The sequence below is a fragment of the Pteronotus mesoamericanus genome, unplaced genomic scaffold, assembly GCF_021234165.1.
Source record: "Pteronotus mesoamericanus isolate MK-2021 breed Mesoamerican mustached bat unplaced genomic scaffold, CSHL_Meso_final scaffold_31, whole genome shotgun sequence".
In the NCBI taxonomy this organism is placed as follows: Eukaryota; Metazoa; Chordata; class Mammalia; order Chiroptera; family Mormoopidae; genus Pteronotus; species Pteronotus mesoamericanus.
Window position 1 is genome coordinate 16850964 of NW_026555312.1, and position 21543 is coordinate 16872506.

Sequence of the window (21543 nt, forward strand, 5' to 3'; positions counted from 1 at the left end):
TCTTGTGTGGATCTGTGATAATTAATGTGAGCTAATAAATGTAAAGAACTTGGAAGAGTGAATGGCACATAAACCACATATATGTTGATGAACTAAGATTAAATCAGGCCAAGATGATGCATGGCTATATACAGTTCAGAGAGAATGTATCTTTTGTAATTATTTTGTATAAAATTAACACATACCCATGGCAAGTGTTCAAATGCAAAGGAAGAAATGTGATAACATGCCAAACCTTCCTCCTTTGTCTAATCTCAATCTCCAGTTCTATTCCTCCAAAAGTTCTACACTCAAATGTCTCTTCTACATTTTTGCAGACAAAATTTTATTCAGAAACCAACATTATACAATTTATCCCTTAGTTAATAATAGTGCATTGAATCCTGGAAATTTGCTAAGAGAATAGATTTCAGATGTTTTTCATCAGATGAAAACTGGTGACTGTGAGGAGACAGTATGGTAATTAGATTGAATGTAACAATTATTTCACTATTTGTATATCAAACCATCATATTGCATACCTTAAATACACAAAAACTTTGTTAAAAAATAAAAAAAGATGGAATGTAGAAGTCAAAAAGTTAATAAAATTGACATGAATTATAGCAATACATATAGCACTCTGCCCCTTACCTTTCTTTTTCCACTTAACTGAACACCTTAAAGTTCTCTCCATATCTGAATATGTGACTACTCCACCTCACTTTTTTTTTTTGTGGCTCAATGGTACTCCATTGTGTAGAAAGAGCACGATTTATGTAACCAGGCCCACTGATGGCATTTGTCTGTTTGCAGTTTTCTGATATTATAAATAATCTGCAATGAATAACTTTGCACACCCATCTCACTATGCTTCTGCAAGCACACATGCAGGTTAAATTCCTGGAAATTACAATTCTTGCTGGGCATGCCCTTCTTCAAATTTGTTTTTAGTCAGCATCTTCTTTTCCTGGGTCTGGAATCTTCTTTCTTGCCTGACTGACCTTTGCTAGATGCGATCAACTTCAAGGTCAAAGGCAAGTGCGTTTAAAATTTCAGTTACTTTTGCCAAATTGTCCTCTAAAAAGCTTGCACTGATTCATCCTTCTGCCAACACTGTATGACAACGGCTGTTTCCCACTCTACTAGCTGACGCAGTGTAGTAATTGATTTCTTTTATCTTTGCGAAAATAAGAAGTGAAAAGCGCTATCTAATTAGTTCAATTTGTGTTTATTTCATTATGAATGAGGGTGCGATCTTTTTATACATATGGGGTGTTTGTATTTTTCTTTGATTTGCTATATCCTATCCTTTGCCCAGTCAGTTTGTTTTGAATTGAAAATATGAACTGTGCTACTTCCCTGAATCAGGTCTCTAGTGGTGACTCAGTGCCTATAGGATAAAGTCTGGATCCCTAAAATGACAAAAGGGGCTTGTGACCTGGTGTCTTCTAAGCCTCCTTTCTGGTTGCTCCCCTTGCCTCACAATTAGTGGTCAAGTAACACCCTGCTGCTGCTGCGTTGCCAGTCTTCAACAATAAAGACCAATGGAGTGCCTGGTTAGAGGAATTTCAATTTTCATATAATTCATCATAAATAAAGAACCCTAAGGAAACATTCTGCTATTTCCTTGAGTATTTTATTTTTTCTTGTTAATCCTGTATCAGAGACCACTTATAAATAATTATGTCTTTTATGGTTTCTGGTGGGTTATACTGGTAATGATATCCAGATCCTTTCCAGCTGGCTCTTATTAACATTCTCACTAAAGTTTACTTATTCAGATGGGGAAAATGTTAGACTATAAGTGGATGGCAATATTCATACCAGGACTTTAAAATAAACTGCAAAGGAAGAAATCAGTCCAGGCACAGGCCAACAGCTTCCCCGAGGAACAGACTGTGCCACGCTGGAGCAGCCTAGAAAAGAGCCCCCTCCCCCCTGTTTGATTTCTCACGGACACAAAGCCCCACTCCCCATCTCGTATTCTAGCCCAGCTGAGGGCAGCTGCCACTCGCCACATCACACCGCAGCCTTTTTAGGAAGCAGGAGTAAAAAAAAAATATTCACACCCAATGTACCCAGAACCAGGTCTCTACCCTAAAGGAGAAAGTGAAAGAGAAAAAACAGGCTGCACATGCAGATGTTTGTGGCAGGGTATTTATAATGGCACACACCCAAGGGAATGTTTGTTTAAAAATCCTCATCTGAGGATATATTTGTTTTTTTGGAGACAGGAAGGGGGAGGGAGAGAGAAACATGGATCAGTTGGCCTGCCATACATGCCCCACCTGGGGATCGAACCCGCAACCTAGGTATGTGCCCTGATCAGGAGTTGAACTGGAAACTTTTTAGTGTATGGGATGATACTCCAACCAACTGAGCGACCTGGCCAGGGCCCAAGGGAGAATTTTACAGTCATTAGGAAGGTGATTCAGCTGACTATGAGTAAGAGTTCCACTACAATGTAACGCTAAGTAAAAAAATTAAAATAAGAGAGAGATATAATTATATTTATACTTTGACTTCAACTATGTGAAGTTATTAAGAAAGAATACAAGGAAATATGTATGAATGATCACAATTTGTAAGCGTCAAGAAGAGTGATTTCTTTTGTTTTAAAACTTTAATGGAATCTATTATTTTTATTTTAAAACATCTCTCAAGTTTTCTTTTATGTTACATGGGGTTTCAGTTTGTGATGAACATGTTAAGTGACTTGTCGAGAGGTATCCAGTCACAAATCTATGATTAGAACCCAACGCACACGGCTCACTGGTCTTTACAGCACCCCCAGAAACTCATGCAACTGTGGCCACGAGGGAAGGCGCACTGTTATGAGTATCTCTGTAAATATCTGCCTAACCCAGATCTATCAAGCGATGCTCCAATCATTCATGAGGCAGGCGAAAATGATCCTCCTTGTAACGGCAAATTTTCTGGTAATGAATCTTGCCAGTTGTCCATGCATGAAATAGAGTTTTGTGCTACGATGGATACATTGTATAACTTTTTTTTTCACACAGGAATACGTTATTGTAAAAATGATGTTGCGGAATGGCAGTTTATAGTTACTTCATATAATTTTCATGGAAACATCTGGAAATGTAATCAGCATGATGCTCAAACTACTGCATTAAACCACCCCTTCTTGCATGCAGGGAGGCCTGTAAAGATCCTTTCACAGGTGCCCTTGACAACAACGTGCAGTGGTAGCAAGCGGCTTCCTGCAATTTCAGAGCATCTCACAGTTCCCAAAGAACCAGGGAATGTAAGGCCCAGCAATTGGAATGAACAGCTTTTCAGAGGACACAAAGATGTTGCTATGCCACAGAAGAGACAGGCATTCTCTTCAGAAACTCACACTTGGTTAATTTGGGGACGAAAATAGACTAATGTTACAATAGTCTTCTGTGCCAAAATTATATCTGCATCTGAACATCATTAGTTCTCCTCTCTGACTTCTCCTCCACAAAGACTTCTCACAGCAACCGCTTAATTATAACTCATTGTGATTCAACAGGCGAGTCCTTGGAGGCACTGCAGGTTATCACACGAGTCCTCCTTCCCCAGGTCAGACTGCCACTCAAAGCATGTTCTCGGTACATAATGCTTTCTTTCATTCATGCGACTTCATGAATGCCTCACACACTTCATATTCACACATCACCCCCACCCCAACTCCCTCTCCTGCTAAGAAAAGGAAGAAGGAAGACCTTTACAACTGACCTTCAAAAACTATTTGATTCATGTGTGGCCTCATGGTCTATCTTTTTCTCTATGAAGGTTACTTGATTATTTTAGTCAAATCCAAAAGCAGACGTGATTCACTGCCTAAGGTCATTCCTATATCTCCAACAACTTATCAAGGAAACCAATAACAACAAAATAAATCAATCAACCAATATACAAAGGAGATCATTTTTTTAAGAAGCAAGTTAACACGCATCATGGAGGTATCTTTCTCTGCCTAAGGGATTCTAGCATCAGTCACTGACATTACCTAGTTTTATCTCCAATATTATTTTATGGTTTTTTTTTTTAGTGAGATCAGCTTTCTGAATACGAGTGTGTTTAACACTGATCTACCTAGATACACATACATCTTAACATTTTCACTCTTTATGCTTCAACTCAAGTCATGTGTAACAGGGATATTTCCAAGCAAAGCACAGGAGCCTTTGGAGTGAAATAGCCTTGCATCCAAATCCTAGGATTTCACCATTCATCAGCCAAGTGATCCCGAGCAAGTTACTGACCGTTCCTAAGCCTCGCTATTCTCATCCAAAAAACAGTATCTATGAGTAAACGTCTCACAGGGCCATTGAGAGCTATATCACAGCTAGTTCAGTATTTGTCAGTTTGTGGGCACACACCTATTAGTAGTGCTAATGTGATAATATCAAGTTTATTAATTTAAAAACTCAAAGGGGAAAGGTCAAAGAATTCTGGGGAAAAAGGAGACCCAGATGAATGTCTATGTTAAAGCGATAGTGGAGAAAGGAAAGCACGCATCTGTAATTGGACAGGATAAGAAAATAAAATAGAGATTTGATTCAAAGGTACCCCCAAGGTGAATGATAATTCATTTCATAGATTCGGGGGTACTTCTAAAGGGGAAGCCTGTCAGGGCACAAAGGAGGCATTGACACAGACACACTTACTTGGGGTGAAAGCGCAGAGGGCTGGCCTTGAGGCTGGACCTGCCAACAGAGATGTGAGTCCAGGGATGCCATACAGGTAGAACCAGTGAATTTAATGAACTTTGGAGACATGCGCACTTTAGCTGGCATAAGTGAGTGCTCCGGGGACAGGGGAGGGAGAGAAGAAGATGGGAACTAGAGCAGAGAAAGAGAAATAAAGAAAGAAGAATGTGCTGAAAATAGAGAAGTGCGTAAGGCGAGTCCAAAGCGCTCTCCCGGCCGGCTGCAGTGAGGGAAGCAGCAGCCAGGGGTGAGCCTCCGGGAGGGCCTGGAGGTGGGGACAGACCTCTGGGCCTGCTGGCATGGAGCCGATGACAGGGGCGGTTCATGAACTTTCGAGAGTGAGGGGAGCATTGAAGGAAGGAGAATAAGTGACTGGTGGAGGAAATTGTCACTGGGACACAACGTCCAATCAAGACATGAGCTGAAATGTGGGAGAGGAGGCAGAAACATCACACAAGAGTTGGGAACAAAGAAATTCAGTGCTGTGAAGATGCTTAGGGACTCAACTACCATTAATTAATTTAAGCAAAATGGTAAATAATTGAAGTCCATTCTAATGACTTCAAGAGTCTTGGTGCCAATGGTCCCTTCTACTTTCTCTTAGAAGTTAACTGGCACTTCTTTTCTATTTGTAAAAGACAACTGTTCTCAGGAGCTGCAGCTTCTGTCCAGATGGCTCTGTGTAGAGCGACTATCCCCCCTGCCTTGCCTGACTCAGGTCTGTCTCATGCTTATCGTTCTGGCCTAAGTAGCAATGGCATCGCTTTACTCTCAATGATGTCTAGGTTTGGAAAATAGGGCATATGCTCATCCTGTGGATGTCTTTCTCTGTTTCTGGGCATCCTGACCTGCCTTAGAGCTCCCATTTTTCCAATAGAGACTTCATGCACGTTGTTTTCTCCCCCAAGAACGCCTCTTCGTGCATCATGCATATTTTTGTCTATGATGCAGCAAAGGAGAAACAGGATGAGGCACTTCCTCAGAGGCCATTGTGTTTGTTCACTTAATTGTAAATTCATGGAGAGAAGGAAATTAATACCTTAGTGAACTAACTTGTCGGTACTAGGAAAACATGGGATAGACTCCAACTTCTTGGAATTGTACGTACAGTGAGTCTAAAAAGAGGCTCCTGTACCCAGCACCTAAATAAACACCACATAACTCTGAGAGAAGCTCATCAGGGTTGTGATGCAGTGCATACACATTCAAAGACTGAAACTAAGAAATAGGGAGTCTCTTTATTCTTGGATGTTTGTTTTTTTAATGAATTTCTAGAAAAAGACCTCATGCTAGCTAAAATTTACATAGAGCTTATCCTCTGCAAGGTACTATTCCAAGAGCTTTCCAGAATTAAGTTCTTCGATCCTCACAACTTTAGGAGGTGCCAGTGTTATCCCTGCTTTAGATGAGGGAGGTGAGCAGTGAGTATGAGTAACTTGCCTGGGTAAACTGGCAGCCAGCCAGCCCAGTCTGGGTCGTAACCACTGTCCCTGACCATTCCCCGCATGTAGATCCTGCTGACCTTTGAAGTCAGTGGCCGACACACATCTAGTGATAAATGCTGTAAGGTTTGTGTCCTTTTATAGAATTAGTTCTGCGAATGTTAAGCCCCAAGTCTAGCAACCAACGCAGAAGCCTGTGTAATTAGTGTCTGCTTACCTATCTATGAATATTTTATTCCTATATGTCATATAGAAGAAGGAGATTGTGTTCCGTAGAAAACAAAAATGCAACAATTTCGAATGGTGTTTGTTTGAAGCCAGTATCAATTTATTCTTTCTTAGCCATTCATCAAATAGAATCTGCCTTGTACATGGCAATGAAATAGATACTGAGATACAAAGATGAGGAAGACGTTAATCACTGCTTTAAGGGCATTAAAGACACTATAACTTCCATTGTCAGTTTCTATTGATGAGCTTCTCTTCCTTCCTATTTTAGCTATATTCAGATATGTCAGAAGAGGAAAGCATCCTGTAATATCACTGTTAAGTGTAGAGGAACTGTATATTTTAAAGCATCTGAATTATGAGTTAAAGCATATGAATCATACGCAGGGGTCCAAAATGCAACATAAGTGATATGAGTCCAGGCTGAATTCAAATTCTAGCTCTGCCTTCTAACCAGAAATCACTTAGCCTCTCTAAGACTAGTGTCTTTACCTGTCAAATGGAGTTAATAACTCCAGGTAGGTCTGTTGTGAAATTAAAGTCAATAGGCATGGAAAGGGTCATGCATATTTCACATCCACAGAGAACGGAAGACAAGAGCAACCACTGCTGTTGACATCAATATGAGATTGTTGAAGCACATTCTACCCTTGTTTGTCTGGTCCAACCATGAATCTGGGCTGCTTCTGTGACTTGTTTTACCCAACAGGACACTGTGAAGGGAATACTGGGCCAATTCTGGACCCAGCAGTTCCCATGTTGGTGCTCCTGGAGGCCATGAGCTACCCCGCTGGAGAGAACATGGGGAGAGACAGCATGGAAAGGCTCTGAGAACACGTGGAGGAGGAGGGGGACCAGCTCTCCCCATGTCCCCATGAGTCTCAGTGACTCCAGATGACCCTGACTGACCCTGATTGCACCTGTCAATGGACACTCGACAGACACCAAGAGAGGCCAGCAGAACTACACAGCTGAGCCCGACCTGCAGGTCACAAGAGATAATATGACCAGGTTGTTCTTTTAAGCCACTAAGTTTTGGAGTGTTTTATTACCTAGCAGCAGATGACCCAAACCACGTTCTGCCCAAATAACCTGAGATTCAACACACACTGTCATTGAGTCTGACCTCTGATAAACTGAATGAAAGGCTGGGGACCTTCTGTCATGGGCTGTCCTTTTTTTCCTCAGATCTTGGTCAACAGAAGAACTCAAAAATACAGTGGGCTGACCACCCCACTCGGGGGCCCACAATGTCAGATACTCTGCTCAAAGTTGGGAGATAAAGGAGAAAAGGCAGGGTCACTGTCATTGAGGACTTTATAGTCTTGACATATCAGCAAAATGCGGGGTAAAGTTCACTTGGAGGGAAAACAATTACATTTTTACAACCCTGTCTCTAGGAAGGTACTAATTTCAATACTCTTTAGCCTGTATCATCTAATAAGAGATACAATTTAGAAATAATTAGGACCATTAAGTCTACTTTGTTGTCTAATGTTTAGTTGTTCCCTTTGTGGGTCACGGTGGGGCAAGAAGATTCTTTGCCTGTCCGTGCTTAACCTCTTTTTAAAAGAAACTGAATGCGTCAATTACCCAAAAAGAATGTGGGTTCCAGTCAGATGCTGAAAGCTATACAACTTGGTTTGACAATTTCTTATTAAAATCAGATGCTAAACGATGCATCAATTATTTGCATGTTTGTTTTTCCTAATCATGAGAATTGTCATTGCTGAAAAATGTGTGGAAATATATTTATTTGGCTTAATAGCCACTCTGCTGATTTTTCTGTTTTCCTTGGAATGCCAAAGTCATGTTAAGACAAGTTTTGGAGCTTGACACAACCCAGCTAGTCTTAAACAAATGACACCTCCCTCAAGCTCGTGCAGCCTTCTGGTGATTACTACATAATTTTCCTCCTTTCTAGCCAAATTTCTTAAAAGAAGAAGTCTACTTTCTTTCCCCTCATTTACTCCTCAATAGTAGGCTATCTAAATCCCAGAAATACAGCTTTCCTGATACTGTGTTCCCCAAGGACACTGATGACAAGTTGTCACTGAACCCACTGGACACTTCTTAGTCCCTACCATCTTCTCAAGACCTGGCAGAGGGGTCCTCCTCCTATCCTTCCTGGCTTTTCTCCAGACTCTCTTGTGGGCTTTGTCTGCCTTCTGTGTAGGCTCCGTTGTCTCTGCTCAGCGCTTACCGGCCAGCCGTCCTCAGGGTGCTGCTGCAGCCCCTCTTGCTTCCCATTTCACGTCCTATCCTTAGATTCTTCATCCCATGGCCTCAAAGATGCGCCAGGTGCCCATGATGTCCAGATCTGCATTTCCAGCTGGACCTACCCTGATCCCAGTTCTCTATGTTCAATGTCCCCTCCATCTGGGAAGTCACAGAAGCACACAAAAGCCAGCACTCCCCAATATAAATGATCATTTCCCCCATGGACCTGCTCCTCTTCAGTGTTCCAGATGTAGTGAGTGGTACCTCTCTGCCCATCCAACTGCTCAGCGAGAAACAGAAGAGTAGCTCTTTATTCTTCCATCATCCTCCACATTCAATCTGTAACTGAGCCTTGCTCATTCTGTCTCCTAAATATCTCTTGCAACTGTTCACAGTCTTAACTTCACAGTGTCAGTATTTTAGTCTAGGGTATCTTCACCTCTCTCCAACATTATAAGCAACTGCCTGCTAACCAGCTTCCTTTTTACTAGAATCAGTAGAAACACACTATTCTGTTTACAATGAGGTGCCTTCTTAATTCTATCACAAGGAAATTTTCTGTCACTCTAGACACAAATAAAAAGAAGTAGTTATATTAAAAACTTGAAACATTTGGCACCACTCCAAACCTTCTCCCATGCTATGGAGAATAATCTTGTAAAAAGCAAGTCTTCTGATAGCTTCCTTAGGATCCTGCATTAGGACAAAGTCTAGACTTCCTAACATATGGTGAAAGACCCTTTATGAGCAGACCCTCATTTCTCGCTACCTCTTCACCCTCATTTCTCACTACCCTCTCCTCCTCCAGTGATAATCCTTTCCAAACTATAGCCTCTTTTTAAACTACAGATGGCCAACCTCTCTTCTCCAGGCTCTCTTCTATTCTGTTCCTTCTACCAGGAGAGAGGACTCTCTCTCACATTCATTCTCTAACTCCTTTATTAAACACTCATTGCTCTAGGAAATCTTTGCTGGTAACTTGAAACTCAATTGGGTTTGTCTCCTTGGACCTCTTGGAGACCCTTGAAGTCTAAAAACCTAAGCTCTGATTAAGTAGACAACATTACTTTGTTAGCTTAAAAAGGTAACTTCAAGGAAACATTAAAGTTAGGGTAGAAAGGCCTAAAGCAGCTGCCCTCCAAATGCACATGTACTTCTTCGTGATCACCAATGTTTTCAACCCATCAGTTTTATCTGCTTGCCTAAGTGGGAAGAATATAAACTTCTAGCTCAAGGGCTGTGCCAGCGGTGCTCCATGGAACCCTAACAGTGGACATTCTTTGTCCATGCTGGATAAGAGGCAATAATCCCATTTATTAACAGTGATCTTCAATCTTATGCTATAAAAGGAAGTCCCGAAAAGCCTCAGTGTAAACCTTAGGGTATCTCTCTCCTCTAAGAATTGCAAATGCACTCCCCCAATCACACAGCACACTAGGGATTCCTAGTAGAGAAGCATTAGGAATGTGGGATTAGCAAGGGGACCAACCATCCGGGACATTAGGAAGAGTCTTCCTGAAGAGCCCAGCAGCCCATCATAGCAGGCCCAAAGGCAGAATCCAATTTAGACTGCCTTCATTATCCAAGGAGTTTTATTTCAAGAGCAATAATTCTGGAGATGGGTGTCCCAGGAAGGGACTCTTGAAACCTAGTGGTTGCTAGAGGCATCAGTTATTCTGGATAAATTGGTGGAAGAAATAAAGGAAGCAGAGTCTGGCCTTGAGGGAAAGAGGCTTCCAGGTCAGGGTTAAGGGGTGGGTTATGGGTTGACTCTTGTTTCATTGGGATATTTTGGGGTAAGTAAAACCTACAGCAGAGGCCAATGAGACAGAGGGGCCAAATGAGAAGGCTGGAGCTTCATGCTCACGTGAGTTCCTAAGAATCTTCTGCCCACAAACTGTTGCATCAGTGTTGGGTTGCACAGGAAACCATGGGCAAAAGCAAGTAGACTGTTCTGGGCCCCATAATACAAGGGGGACTCCCAATATAGTTCAGGCCTTGACCTTTACTATTACTGGCAGGTGGGTGGAGCCAGCACAAGCAAAGACGGATGCTCACAGGTTCCCAATTTTGTGGCCTGGTAGGAGGAATAGGCAATCAATTAATCCTATTTGAAATGTGCTGCCTTATTACAACACTTTTATTTTTGTTAGGTGGGTGGGATGAAAGTTTAAAAAGCAACCTTCGATTTTCTATGAATCAATTAAATTGCAATACTCTATTGGCCTAAGAGTATGATACACTGAAACACCTCAATATGAGAAAAGAAAACACAGAGAATCTTTCCAAGAAAACATTAATTCAGGAATTAGTTGAATATTAAAATCAAAGAGGAAAGTTCCTGTTGTTCCTTGATTGAAAATGGCAAATTAAATCAGCACAAAATTTTGCAAATAATTTATATAGGTTTTTATCTATTAGCAGACAGGATCATTGACCACATTTTAAATAATTTCCTGACTTATTCTTCCATCTCAGGAACCTGCTGCCATGATTGTAGTTTGTGTTTTGTTTCCCTTTTGAAAGTCACTAATTCAAGGATGCAGCTCTGCACTCACAAGCCCCTGCCCTGCGAGCTGGCTCTGGCAACGGCTGCCCCTGACTGTTTTAAAATTCTTTGACCTCTTTTAGGAGGGAAGGCTCCCAAACTCATTTTATGAGGCCAGCCTTATCCTAATTCCAAAACCAGATAAAGATACTACATAGAAAGAAAATTCTAGGCCAATAGCCCTGATGAACATAGACACTAAAATTCTCAGCAAAATATTAACAAACTAAATACAGCAAAGCATCGAAAAGATCATACACTAGGATCAAGTGGGATTTATTTTGGAAATGCAAGTTTGGTACAACATTTGCACAGCAATAAATGTAGTTCGCCATATAAACAAAATGAAGGATAAAAACCACATGATCATACCAATAGATGCAGAAAAAGCATTTGACAAAATCCAGCACCGATACAAATCTCTCAGCAAAGTAGGAAGAAAGGGAGCATAACTCAACATAAAAAGGCCATATATGACAAACCCACTGCCAGCATCACACTCAATAGGCAACAACTACAAGCATTCCCCTTAAGACTGGGAACAACACAGGGATGTCCGCTTTCACCTCTCTTATTCAACACAGTGCTGGAAGTCCTGTGGCTGGAAGCCACAGCAATGAAGCAAAAAGAAGAAATAAAAGGCATCCAAATTAGAAAGGGAGAAGTAAAACTGTCATTATTTGCAGATGACATGATACTGTACATAGAGAACCCCGAAGATTCCAACAAGAAACTACTAGAGCTGATAAATGAATTCAGCAAAGTAGCAGGATACAAAATTGATATTTAGAAATCAGTTGCATTTTTATATGCCAATAATGAACTAACTGAAAGGGAAATTAAGAAAACAGTCACATTAATAATTGTTTCAAAAAGAATCAAATTCCTAAGAATAAACCTAACCAAGGATGTAAATGACCTGTACGTGAAAAATGATAAGACATTGAAGAAAGAAATGGAAGAAGATACAAATAAATGGAAATGTACTGTGTTCACGGATAGGAAGAATTAACATCATTAAAAAGTCCATACTACCCAAATCAATCTACAGACTCAATGCAATTCCTTTCATGATTCCAGTTATATATTTCACACAACTAGAACAAATGTTTCAAAAATTTATATGGAACCACAAAAGACCCCACGAAGCAACAGCAATCCTGATAAAGAAGAACAAAGTTGGAGGAATCATGCTACTTTATATCAAACAATACTGTAAGGCCACAGTAATCAAAACAGCATGGTACTGGCATAAAAACAGACACAAAGATTAATGGAAAGGAACAGAAAGCCCAGAAATAAACCCACACCTTTACAGTCCATTAACATTTGACAGAGAAAGCAAGCACACACAATCAGCTAAAGATAATTTATTCAATAAATGGTGCTGGGAAAATTGAACAGGTACATGCAGAAAAATGAAACTAGATCACCTTACACCACACACAAGAATAAATTCAAAATGGATCAAAGACTTAAATGTTAGACCTGAAACTATAAAAATCCTAGAAGAAAACACAGACAGCAAAATCTAGGACATTGCTAGTAGAAATTCTTTATCAAGTGTGTTTCCCCAGGCAAGGGAAAAAAAACCTTAAAAAAATAAACAAATGGAACTACATCAAACTAAAAATTTCTGCACAACAAAGGAAATCACAAACAAAATAAAAAGACAACACAGAGAATACGAAAACTTCTTTGCTGATACATCTGATAAGGGGATAATATCTAAAATTTATAAAGTACTTATAAAACTCAATACCAAAAAAACAGCCCAATTAAAAAATGGATAAAGTTCCTGAATAGATACTTCTCCAAAGAGGACACACAGACGGCCAATAGACATATGAAAAGATGCTCAGCATCACTAATCATCAGAGAAATGCAAATTAAAACCACGAGATATTGTCTCACACCTGTAAGAATGGCTAACATCAATAAATCAACAAATAACAAGTGCTGGCGAGGATGTGGAGAGAGAGAAACGCTTTGGCACTATTGGTGGGAGTGTAGATTGGTGCAGCCACCGTGGAAAGCAGTATGGAGATACCTCAAAAAATTAAAAATGCACCTTCATTTAGACACAGCGATCCCACATCTGGGAATATATCTGAAGGAACCCAAAACACTAATGCAAAAGAACATAACCACTCCTATGTTCACTGCAGCATCATCTACAATGACCAAGATATGGAAGCAGCCCAATGTCCATCAGTAGATGAGTGGATAAAACAACTATGGGACATTTACACAATGGAATACTACTTAGCTGTAAAAAAAGAAGTAAATTTTACCTTTTGCAACAGTATGGACAGACCTGGGGAACATTATGCTAAGTGACTTAAGCCAGTCAGAGAAAGACAAATACCACATGATTTTACTCACATGTGGAAGCTAATGGAGAAACTGAACTAACAAGGAAAATGGAGATGGACTCATAGATGGAGAGCAGGACGGCAGCTGTTGGGGGTGTAGGTTAGGGGGCGAGTGCCGGGGGCGGGGGAGCGGGTACAAGGGGACAAAATGGTAACAAAAAAATACAATAAAGATTAAATTAAAAATGAAAACAGAAAAAAAATAAAATTCTTTGACCTCTTTGAAACTTAAAGTCTGCTGATTTTTCTAATCCATCTGAGCCCATTAGACTTTTCCTTTCTTAGCCAATTTAATTTTCAATACTGAAGTAGATTGAATCATGTCCCCAAAATGTCCTGTCCTAGTCCTAACCCCCAGTACCTGGGGCTGTGATCTTACATGGAAATAAGGTCTTTGCAGATATAACGAAGTTAAGGACCTCTGAATGAGATGATCCTCCTTTATGGTGGGCTCTAAATCCAATGTATGGTGTCCTTCTAAGAGAACTGGGATCTGAGACACTGGGGATGGCCATGTGAAGACAGAAGCAGAGATTCGAGTTTTGCGGCAGTAAGTCCTGGAACGTTAATGACTGCCCAGCAGGGAATCTAGGAGAGAGCCATGGGACAGATTTTCCCTCAGAGTCTCCAGCCCGGAGGAACCAACTCTGCCGACACCTTGATTTTGGGCTTCTGGCCACCAGAGAGAATAATTCTGCCACTAAGTTTTTGGTGATCTGTTGCCCCCTTTGTTTCTTTTTACCCATCTGGCAAACTCCAGTCCTAGACAGACCCAATTATCTGCTTCATCCATAACTGTACTTGGGCAGCCAAAGCTATTGTAACAAGCCACCGATGTGGTGTAGATTCACAATCATCAACCTGAAATGGCCTTAACTCTGCATGTCCACCTCTTCTTCTCCCTGGGAGGAGATGAACTCATCTATTATCCAGAGATGCTCAGCCATCAGACAGGGTCACTCCCAACTCCCTAGCTACCTAACGTGCAGCCAACCCCACTACTTCCCTCCACTTTAGAGGAGGTGTTCATTACTTCTCTGACACTAACCCTTCCGCCTGAGCTTTACAGCCTACCACTCCTAACTTCTCAGCACCCCTCCCCGATCTCTTTCGTCTCATGTATTTTCTAACTCTTCTCTCCCAGATCTTTCACATTGGCTTGTCATGCTTATGTTCCTTTCATCGTAAAAGGACAAAAACAAATCAGAAGGCACACATCCCACTTCTGATCAAAATACACACACAAGCCCCTATAGATACACATACGTTTCCTCCATCACCCATACTTGTCCTGTCTTGTTTCCCCACTTCACAGTCAGACTTACAGAGGACGTATCCTAATTTTCCCCCATTTCCTACTAATTTTTCATTCCACACAAATCTGGCATCTATTCCCAAATAATCTACCCAGATAGCTTTTGCTAAATCATCAATGACCTCTAGTAAATCAGAATCACTCAAGTCAATGGGCATTTTTCTGTACATCACTTGACTTCATAGCACTGAACACAGTTAATGATACCTTCCTTGAAACATTTTCCACTCCTGGTTCCTATCACACTACATTCCTCTGGTTTTCTTTCCACCTCTCTAGCCTCTGTCCTCTAACTCCTTTCCAGGTTCATCTTTCTCTATCCAGTCATTAGTGATGATATTCTTCCTTTATCTATTAGACCATCTTTGACTCTCTTTCTTCCTATTCTGCACTTGTTCCCTAAGCAATCTTAGACAAGGTCATTAGTCTAACAACATATATATGCAAGTGACCCAACTTAAGATAGCAAGCACAGACTTCTTCTTTGCTTTCCATATATATTCAACTGCCAAATATGGCTATCACAAAGTTAACTCATACATATGAAAACTTGTAGTCTTTTCTCCCCCTTACTCCTGCCCTGCCCCCACTCCTCCAAACCTGTCACTCTCCCAAAATACTCATTCCAAGGAAGGACTGTCATTAAGCCCTATCACTTGTTCCTTATAACTGCCCCCAAATCCATCCATTCCTACCACCAAATACTAGTCCGAGTCACTATCATCTGCACAATGACCTCCTAAGTGGGCTATTTGTAACCACTCACGTTCTTGTCTAATTTGTTCTACAGGATGCAGGCCCAGTGAAGGCCCAATCTTGGGGTATCTCTCCAGCCTCAGCCTTATTCCATACCACACTTCCAGCTCTCCACTCTGCATCCACGGGTCTTTCCTGCCTTCCCAGACCTCTCACCTGCTTCTCCTACTGCAGGGACCCTGCACAGGTTGTGCTGCTGCCTGGGGTGTTCCTTTTCTAAATTCCTATGCCACCCTCCCATCCCACACCAAACCACTCTTCCTCACAGAAGTTTCCCTGATCCCTCAGACTGAGTCAAGTCTCTCTCTCACTCTCCCAAGTACCTTTCTCTCACTGCCTTTTTCATTGCTGTAACCTCATGTTTCTTTTTGTGATTTGATCATCTGCCTCTCCATCTACACTGTATAGACCATGACCATGAGGTCACTGACAAGGTCTAGTTTCGCTCACAGTTACATTCCCAGGGCCAGGTACAGTTTCAGCATGTGATAGGCACTCAGTAAGTTTTGTTGTTGTTGTTTTCCTTCAAGGCCATAGGTATGCAGGAAAGCTTACATGCACAAAGGAAACATTTGTTTCCTTTGGCACATAGTAGTTTGCAGGGCCAACCCCTGTAGCTTAGGGTTTTCTGTTCAAAGGAAATGAAAGCATTACTTGGTGGGATCTTTACAGCTATTCCTGCCAGGTCCATTTTTTTTAAACAAATACAGTCCTTGTTTTCAAGAAATTTGGATAAGATGGCTGAAGTTGATTATTTGAGGAGGCACTGTCTTTTTTTATCTTAGGGAGGATGTTATCACAAGTTTTTGTTCCTGGGGCAGGTGTCAGGATGTGCTGTGGACACCCACTGCCAATTCCACAAAAGAAGTTGGGTACCAGGCTCATTGCTTGCTAGAGCCTGGGTGGAGCCTCTGAGGATAGGCTAAAAAGCTCATCAAGATCACCCCCTTAAGGACCTATTGCTTTACAATATGTTCTATGCATTACTGCTTTCCCCCTACTGACGTGTGATGCAGAGATGCTCCTGAGAGAAACTTCGTCCTGTAGTGATTTAACCACCATGCAGAGCTCAGTCTCTGGGTCTTAATGCTGAAGACCTTTTAAGGACATGGGCCTTCAGCTTGGAATAGAATGGATGAATGAGCTGCATTGAAACATGAAGATCTACCTTTGGAAAAGTCACATAGTAGCTGTTGATGCCAAAATTGAGGAAAATGTTGAGGTCATAATTTTCTAATGCAGTTTTTTTATTGCTATACAACTTGCAAAGCAATACTTCTGGGTGTACCTTTGAAGGTGTTGCATATACACAGACACACATGTCCCATACCTTGAGTTACAGTAAAACTACAGTAAAGCTCTTATGGTAAATTATAAGTGTAACTCATTGTGGAAAAAAAATCACAGGTCAAGTATGCACTGTGTAATGTAATTTCATGTGTACAAAAAAAGCACACAGTTTAAAATATAAACACATAATATAAATGCAATATATGGACTTATTTTTTGTATTTAAAGTTGTGGACATTATCACCCATATGAAAGGAGCTATATACACACACATCCAAGACAAATATATGCTACCAGCTAAAACTGGCCAACCAATTAACATTCTCACAATCAGTTAATCTTCTTGTGTATTTAATATTTGAATCTCATTTGTGCACAGGAAAGTTTGTAATTCAAAGTATTACTTGAACATACCTACAATTTATGACATTAAACATCTTTATGTTGTCAGCATTTTTCTCATTTGGGCTAAAAAAACTAGTACAGAATGTCTCTCCTTTCCAAAAATAAGAAATAATATTTCTGAATCCAGTTAAGTACAAAGAATACTACATTGCAAACCACTGACTTAAAAAAAATGGAGTAGTTTCAGTTACATCATGAACCCATCCATCAACTGTGATATAAAGATATTCCACAGTCTATCATTCAGCTTCTCTAATTCGGAACCTGAATGTCTCTTACAAACAAAACAAAACAAATCAAAAGAACAAAAACCGCATACAAATATCACTTTCAGCTGCTAATTTAATCAGTTTGGCCATAGACATCATAAGAACTTGATAAGAATAGTTAAAAATTAGAATGATTAAAGTTGCAACTTTGCTTGTCACATGTTTTTTAATTCTTTCCCCCCAACTTTAAATGAAAGTTTTTTTTCAGAGTTTTTATGATTCATGAGTAATTTGATGCCATTGTATTTGCATCTATCATAGGATGAGTTTCCCAAAATCTTGAAGAAGTCAGCATAATTGATCAGGTGACTTTTAGTGTGACAAACACTGGAGCTTTGCCTATGGCCTTGCCAAATGCACTAAGCAAAGCTCCTGATTTGCCAGGAAGAAGTGCTTCTACCACCTCATCGCACACGGAGTCATGCTGATAAATAGAAATATACATTTGAATCACTGTCATCATAAACCATTTTTCATAACAAAGCAAGGAAGAACATTATAAAGGACCTTGTTGAATCTTTGCTATTATTATTTTCAGAGCTTATAGAATACTTCTTTTTTTTTGGTTCATGTGTTTTATGCCTCACTTTGTTTAAAGAATGTATTTCATTTAGATTTCTCCACTCCAAAGCAATGGTCTAAGTGTCCCTTCCCTTGTCACCTCATGGCAGGGGGGATTCAGAGGAGTCATCCACTTAGAGAGTTTCGCTTGCTGGTAAATCCCTCAGTAGAGTTTGGGAACACATGAATGACCTGCAGGTACACCTTCACAGATCTGCCCAATGACCAAGGGGCCAGAGAATGCAGTCAGGTGAATGGATTCAATCAGAGGGCAATGGACAATTTAGAGATTCATGGGATTCAGAAGTTCATTCTAATCTCAGGAGTTAGTAGACAGCAGCTGGACACTGGGGCCTTCATCTAAGAAACAGAGTCAGAGTTTCTTCATCTGAGAAACATAAATTGAAGGCATCTACCATGAGGACTGTTTAAGATTTCAAGACTTTTTGCAACTTCCCTATGTTTGTTATTCTCTTTCATTCTCCCAAAGCAATTAGCATTAAAGTTATTGGATCTGTGGAACAGTGCTGGGTACAAGAAACAGATCATCTCCTATTTCATAGTTAGTTTGGGGGTGAGGAAAAGGGAGAGAGGACTGAAATGTAGAGGAGGTGAGAAACCTGAGGAGGACAGTGAGCAGGTTGACTTTTTAAGGGCCTAGCAGGAGAAGGAAATAAAAGGGCTAGAGTAGGCCCGGAATGACCTGGGCACATAATTAGCAATATCAAAGCAAAACAAACAAAAAGAATCTGCATAGCTCTTCTATCATTTCATCTAAAGCAGGGTGAAATCAGAACTCTTTCACTATACATTACCCTCTGCACACTCTTTCTCATTTAAAAATAACCACATAGCATGCCATATAAACTCTCCACAATTTTAAGTTATGTAAGGTACAATTCTTAACCCTGTTTTATAGATGGGGAAACTGAGGCCATATAATTACCAAGTATCAGAGCTGGGACTTGAAGCCAGGTACTCAGACTCCAGAGTCTCTGCTCTTAACCCCATAGCTATGCTGACTTGCCTTGAGTTCTTCTGCTCTTCACTAGGCTACAAACTGTACAATTATCTTTGTCATCAGTGATGCTTCATTTCCTTTCTCCCGTGTTTTCGTGCCATATCCAAGAGTCATCGATTCAAGACTCTTCCTCCATGAAATAACCTTTTCTGCCAACAACTATATATAACTTATTTTCTGCTGTGTGTTGATTTTTACTGGAGTAGTGAAAATAGTGAGGCAAATTAAGAAATGGGTTGCCAATGCTAGAATGAAACCATTCAGTTGTAGAAAAGGTGGAGTTCTAAGTTCAGCTATTTATAGATCATATAAAAGTGATGCTTCTTTCATTAAAAAACAACAATAACAAATACTTGAAACACAAGAAAACGCAGAATCTAAAAGCCAGTCTCTATCATATGGAATAATTATTAAAGACAAGAGCAATTTTAAGGTTTGATTTTTTTCCCCTTTGATTCTGACAACCAACAGTAATTAAAGTCTACTAATCAACATTCAAAGTTGAAGTCAACAAAAGCCCAGTGAGAAATGAAGGAAAAATAATCTTACCTGCAGATGTGTGTTTGAACTTTTCACTTTTCTTCTTCCTCCATTTCCAAGGCTTGAAAATCCTTCCCAGGTTGGCAAACTTACTCCTCCTCCGGATGGGTGGGGTATGGGTACCTGGGACAAGGGAGTCAGAACGCATCGCCGCCAGCCTCTCCACTTCCTCAGCTTGTTTTTCCCAAGAAAACGATGGAAATAAAGAGAGAGAAAAAAAGTGTTAAAATGGGAGCCTCACAGATGGCCAACGTTTTCCATGGTTACAGATAACAGAAACCACATGACTGAAGTTCCGTTTCTCTTTCTGTTTTTTGGAATGGAAGTTACACCAACATGTTCTAAAGCCTGGGGACAGTCAGCCAAACCCTAGGGATTTGGAAGACTGCAACCAAATTTGCCTAACTGTAACTTAGATTTGAGAAGGAGGAGGAGAAGGAGGTGAAAGAAGAGGAGGAGGAGGAGGAGTCTTCACACAGCAGAGACTTCCCGCAAGGCAGGGAGGGGGCATCATAAGAGACAAATGACAGTGAGTGTAACTACTGGCCCAGCAATTTCTCAAATAAGACTTGGCAGATATAATCACTATAACACTGACTGCTGAGAAAAGAGAGAGAAAACATTTATCAACTGTCTATTCCAGTGCCAACGTCTCCACCACCCACAACTCTCCTTCCTACTACCCAGCTTTACCTAGACCGGCAGAGGCGCTGGAATCTGTTGAGTGTGTGGCTCTATCTTAGGGTTACTGACTGATTTTAGATTACTCGTTATTTGTTAGATTTTCTAATTGCCTCAATTCCTCTACCCTTTTTGGTTTTGCTTTAACTTTTGAAAGAAGACTCTCAGAAACTGAAATTCAAGAGTGATTTTAGGGACCACTTAGACTAATCCCAATAACTTTACATTTGAGGACATTCAAACTTGTAATGCTTAGTGGGGACCCTTCCTTAAAGGCCACAAACACTCTGACATCTTTCATATCTTGAAATGAAACAAACTCTTTCCCATCTTACATGAGAACTTACACATCCCAGTGAAGTAAATATACTATGACTTGAATTTTTAAGACAGGAATAATCAGAGAAAATAACCTCCTGGGAAAAATCAAGGGGGGCAGGGAGGGACTCACCTTTTCAGAAAGTCAAATGGCATCTAGAGCTGGGGCTGGTCCAAAAACCTTTCTGTTAGACCTTTAACACTGTCTTTCAGAAAAATCACCAGGACAAGCTGTCCTGAGAAACTCAATCTTATAGTCTGGCAGTCTGCCTGATGTCATCTGAAATGGTTTTAACTCAAGAGATTCATTCATTCAACAAATATATTCGGAACCCCTACCATGTGCCAGGTAGTGTGCTGTGGTGACAGGGGATGAGAGGCTAGTAAAGGCTCCTGGCAGCAAGACTGCAAGGAAGCAGAGGAGTTTGAGAGATGTCTGGGAAGCGAAGTCCAGATGCCTTCGTGACTGATTGGGTGGCCTGATGGGGGGCGGGGAGGCAGATAATTCCTCACGCTCAGATTCACATCGGTGGAGTGGCACCCTTCGTTCATGGAAACAGGGAACACGAGGGAGGTACAGGTTTGTGGGTGAGGGTTTGGTTCTGCTTTAATTTTTGAAAGAAGACTCTTAGAAACTGAAATTCCAGCAACGACTTGGACAATGCATGGTGATGGCACTGAAAGCCTTTGGCTACATGGTTCAATGCACTGGTAGCTCCTCTTTTGAATCACTGTGTCAAGTCACTACTTACTACTGTGCCAGGCGCTGTGATCGTTTTTTGGGCAAGCACATGGAAGAACTGGACATGGCTGAGCACAGAGTCTAGAGGAGGAGACAAAGGGCTCAGTGTGTAAAACTACTGAATCAGGAAACCACGTCAAACTCAAT

At 40.8% G+C, this 21543-nt stretch overlaps 1 protein-coding gene across 5 annotated transcripts in view; it reads right to left on the minus strand.

Moving 5' to 3' along the window:
* Window positions 1-21543, minus strand: part of PHACTR1 (phosphatase and actin regulator 1) — a 514659-nt gene that overhangs the window by 181001 nt on the left and 312115 nt on the right. For all 5 annotated transcript variants that reach the window (XM_054591889.1, XM_054591892.1, XM_054591891.1 and 2 more), the window contains one exon: window positions 19665-19829. In XM_054591889.1, the coding sequence (XP_054447864.1) occupies window positions 19665-19829 (165 nt within the window). The remainder of the gene's footprint in view (window positions 1-19664; window positions 19830-21543) is intronic.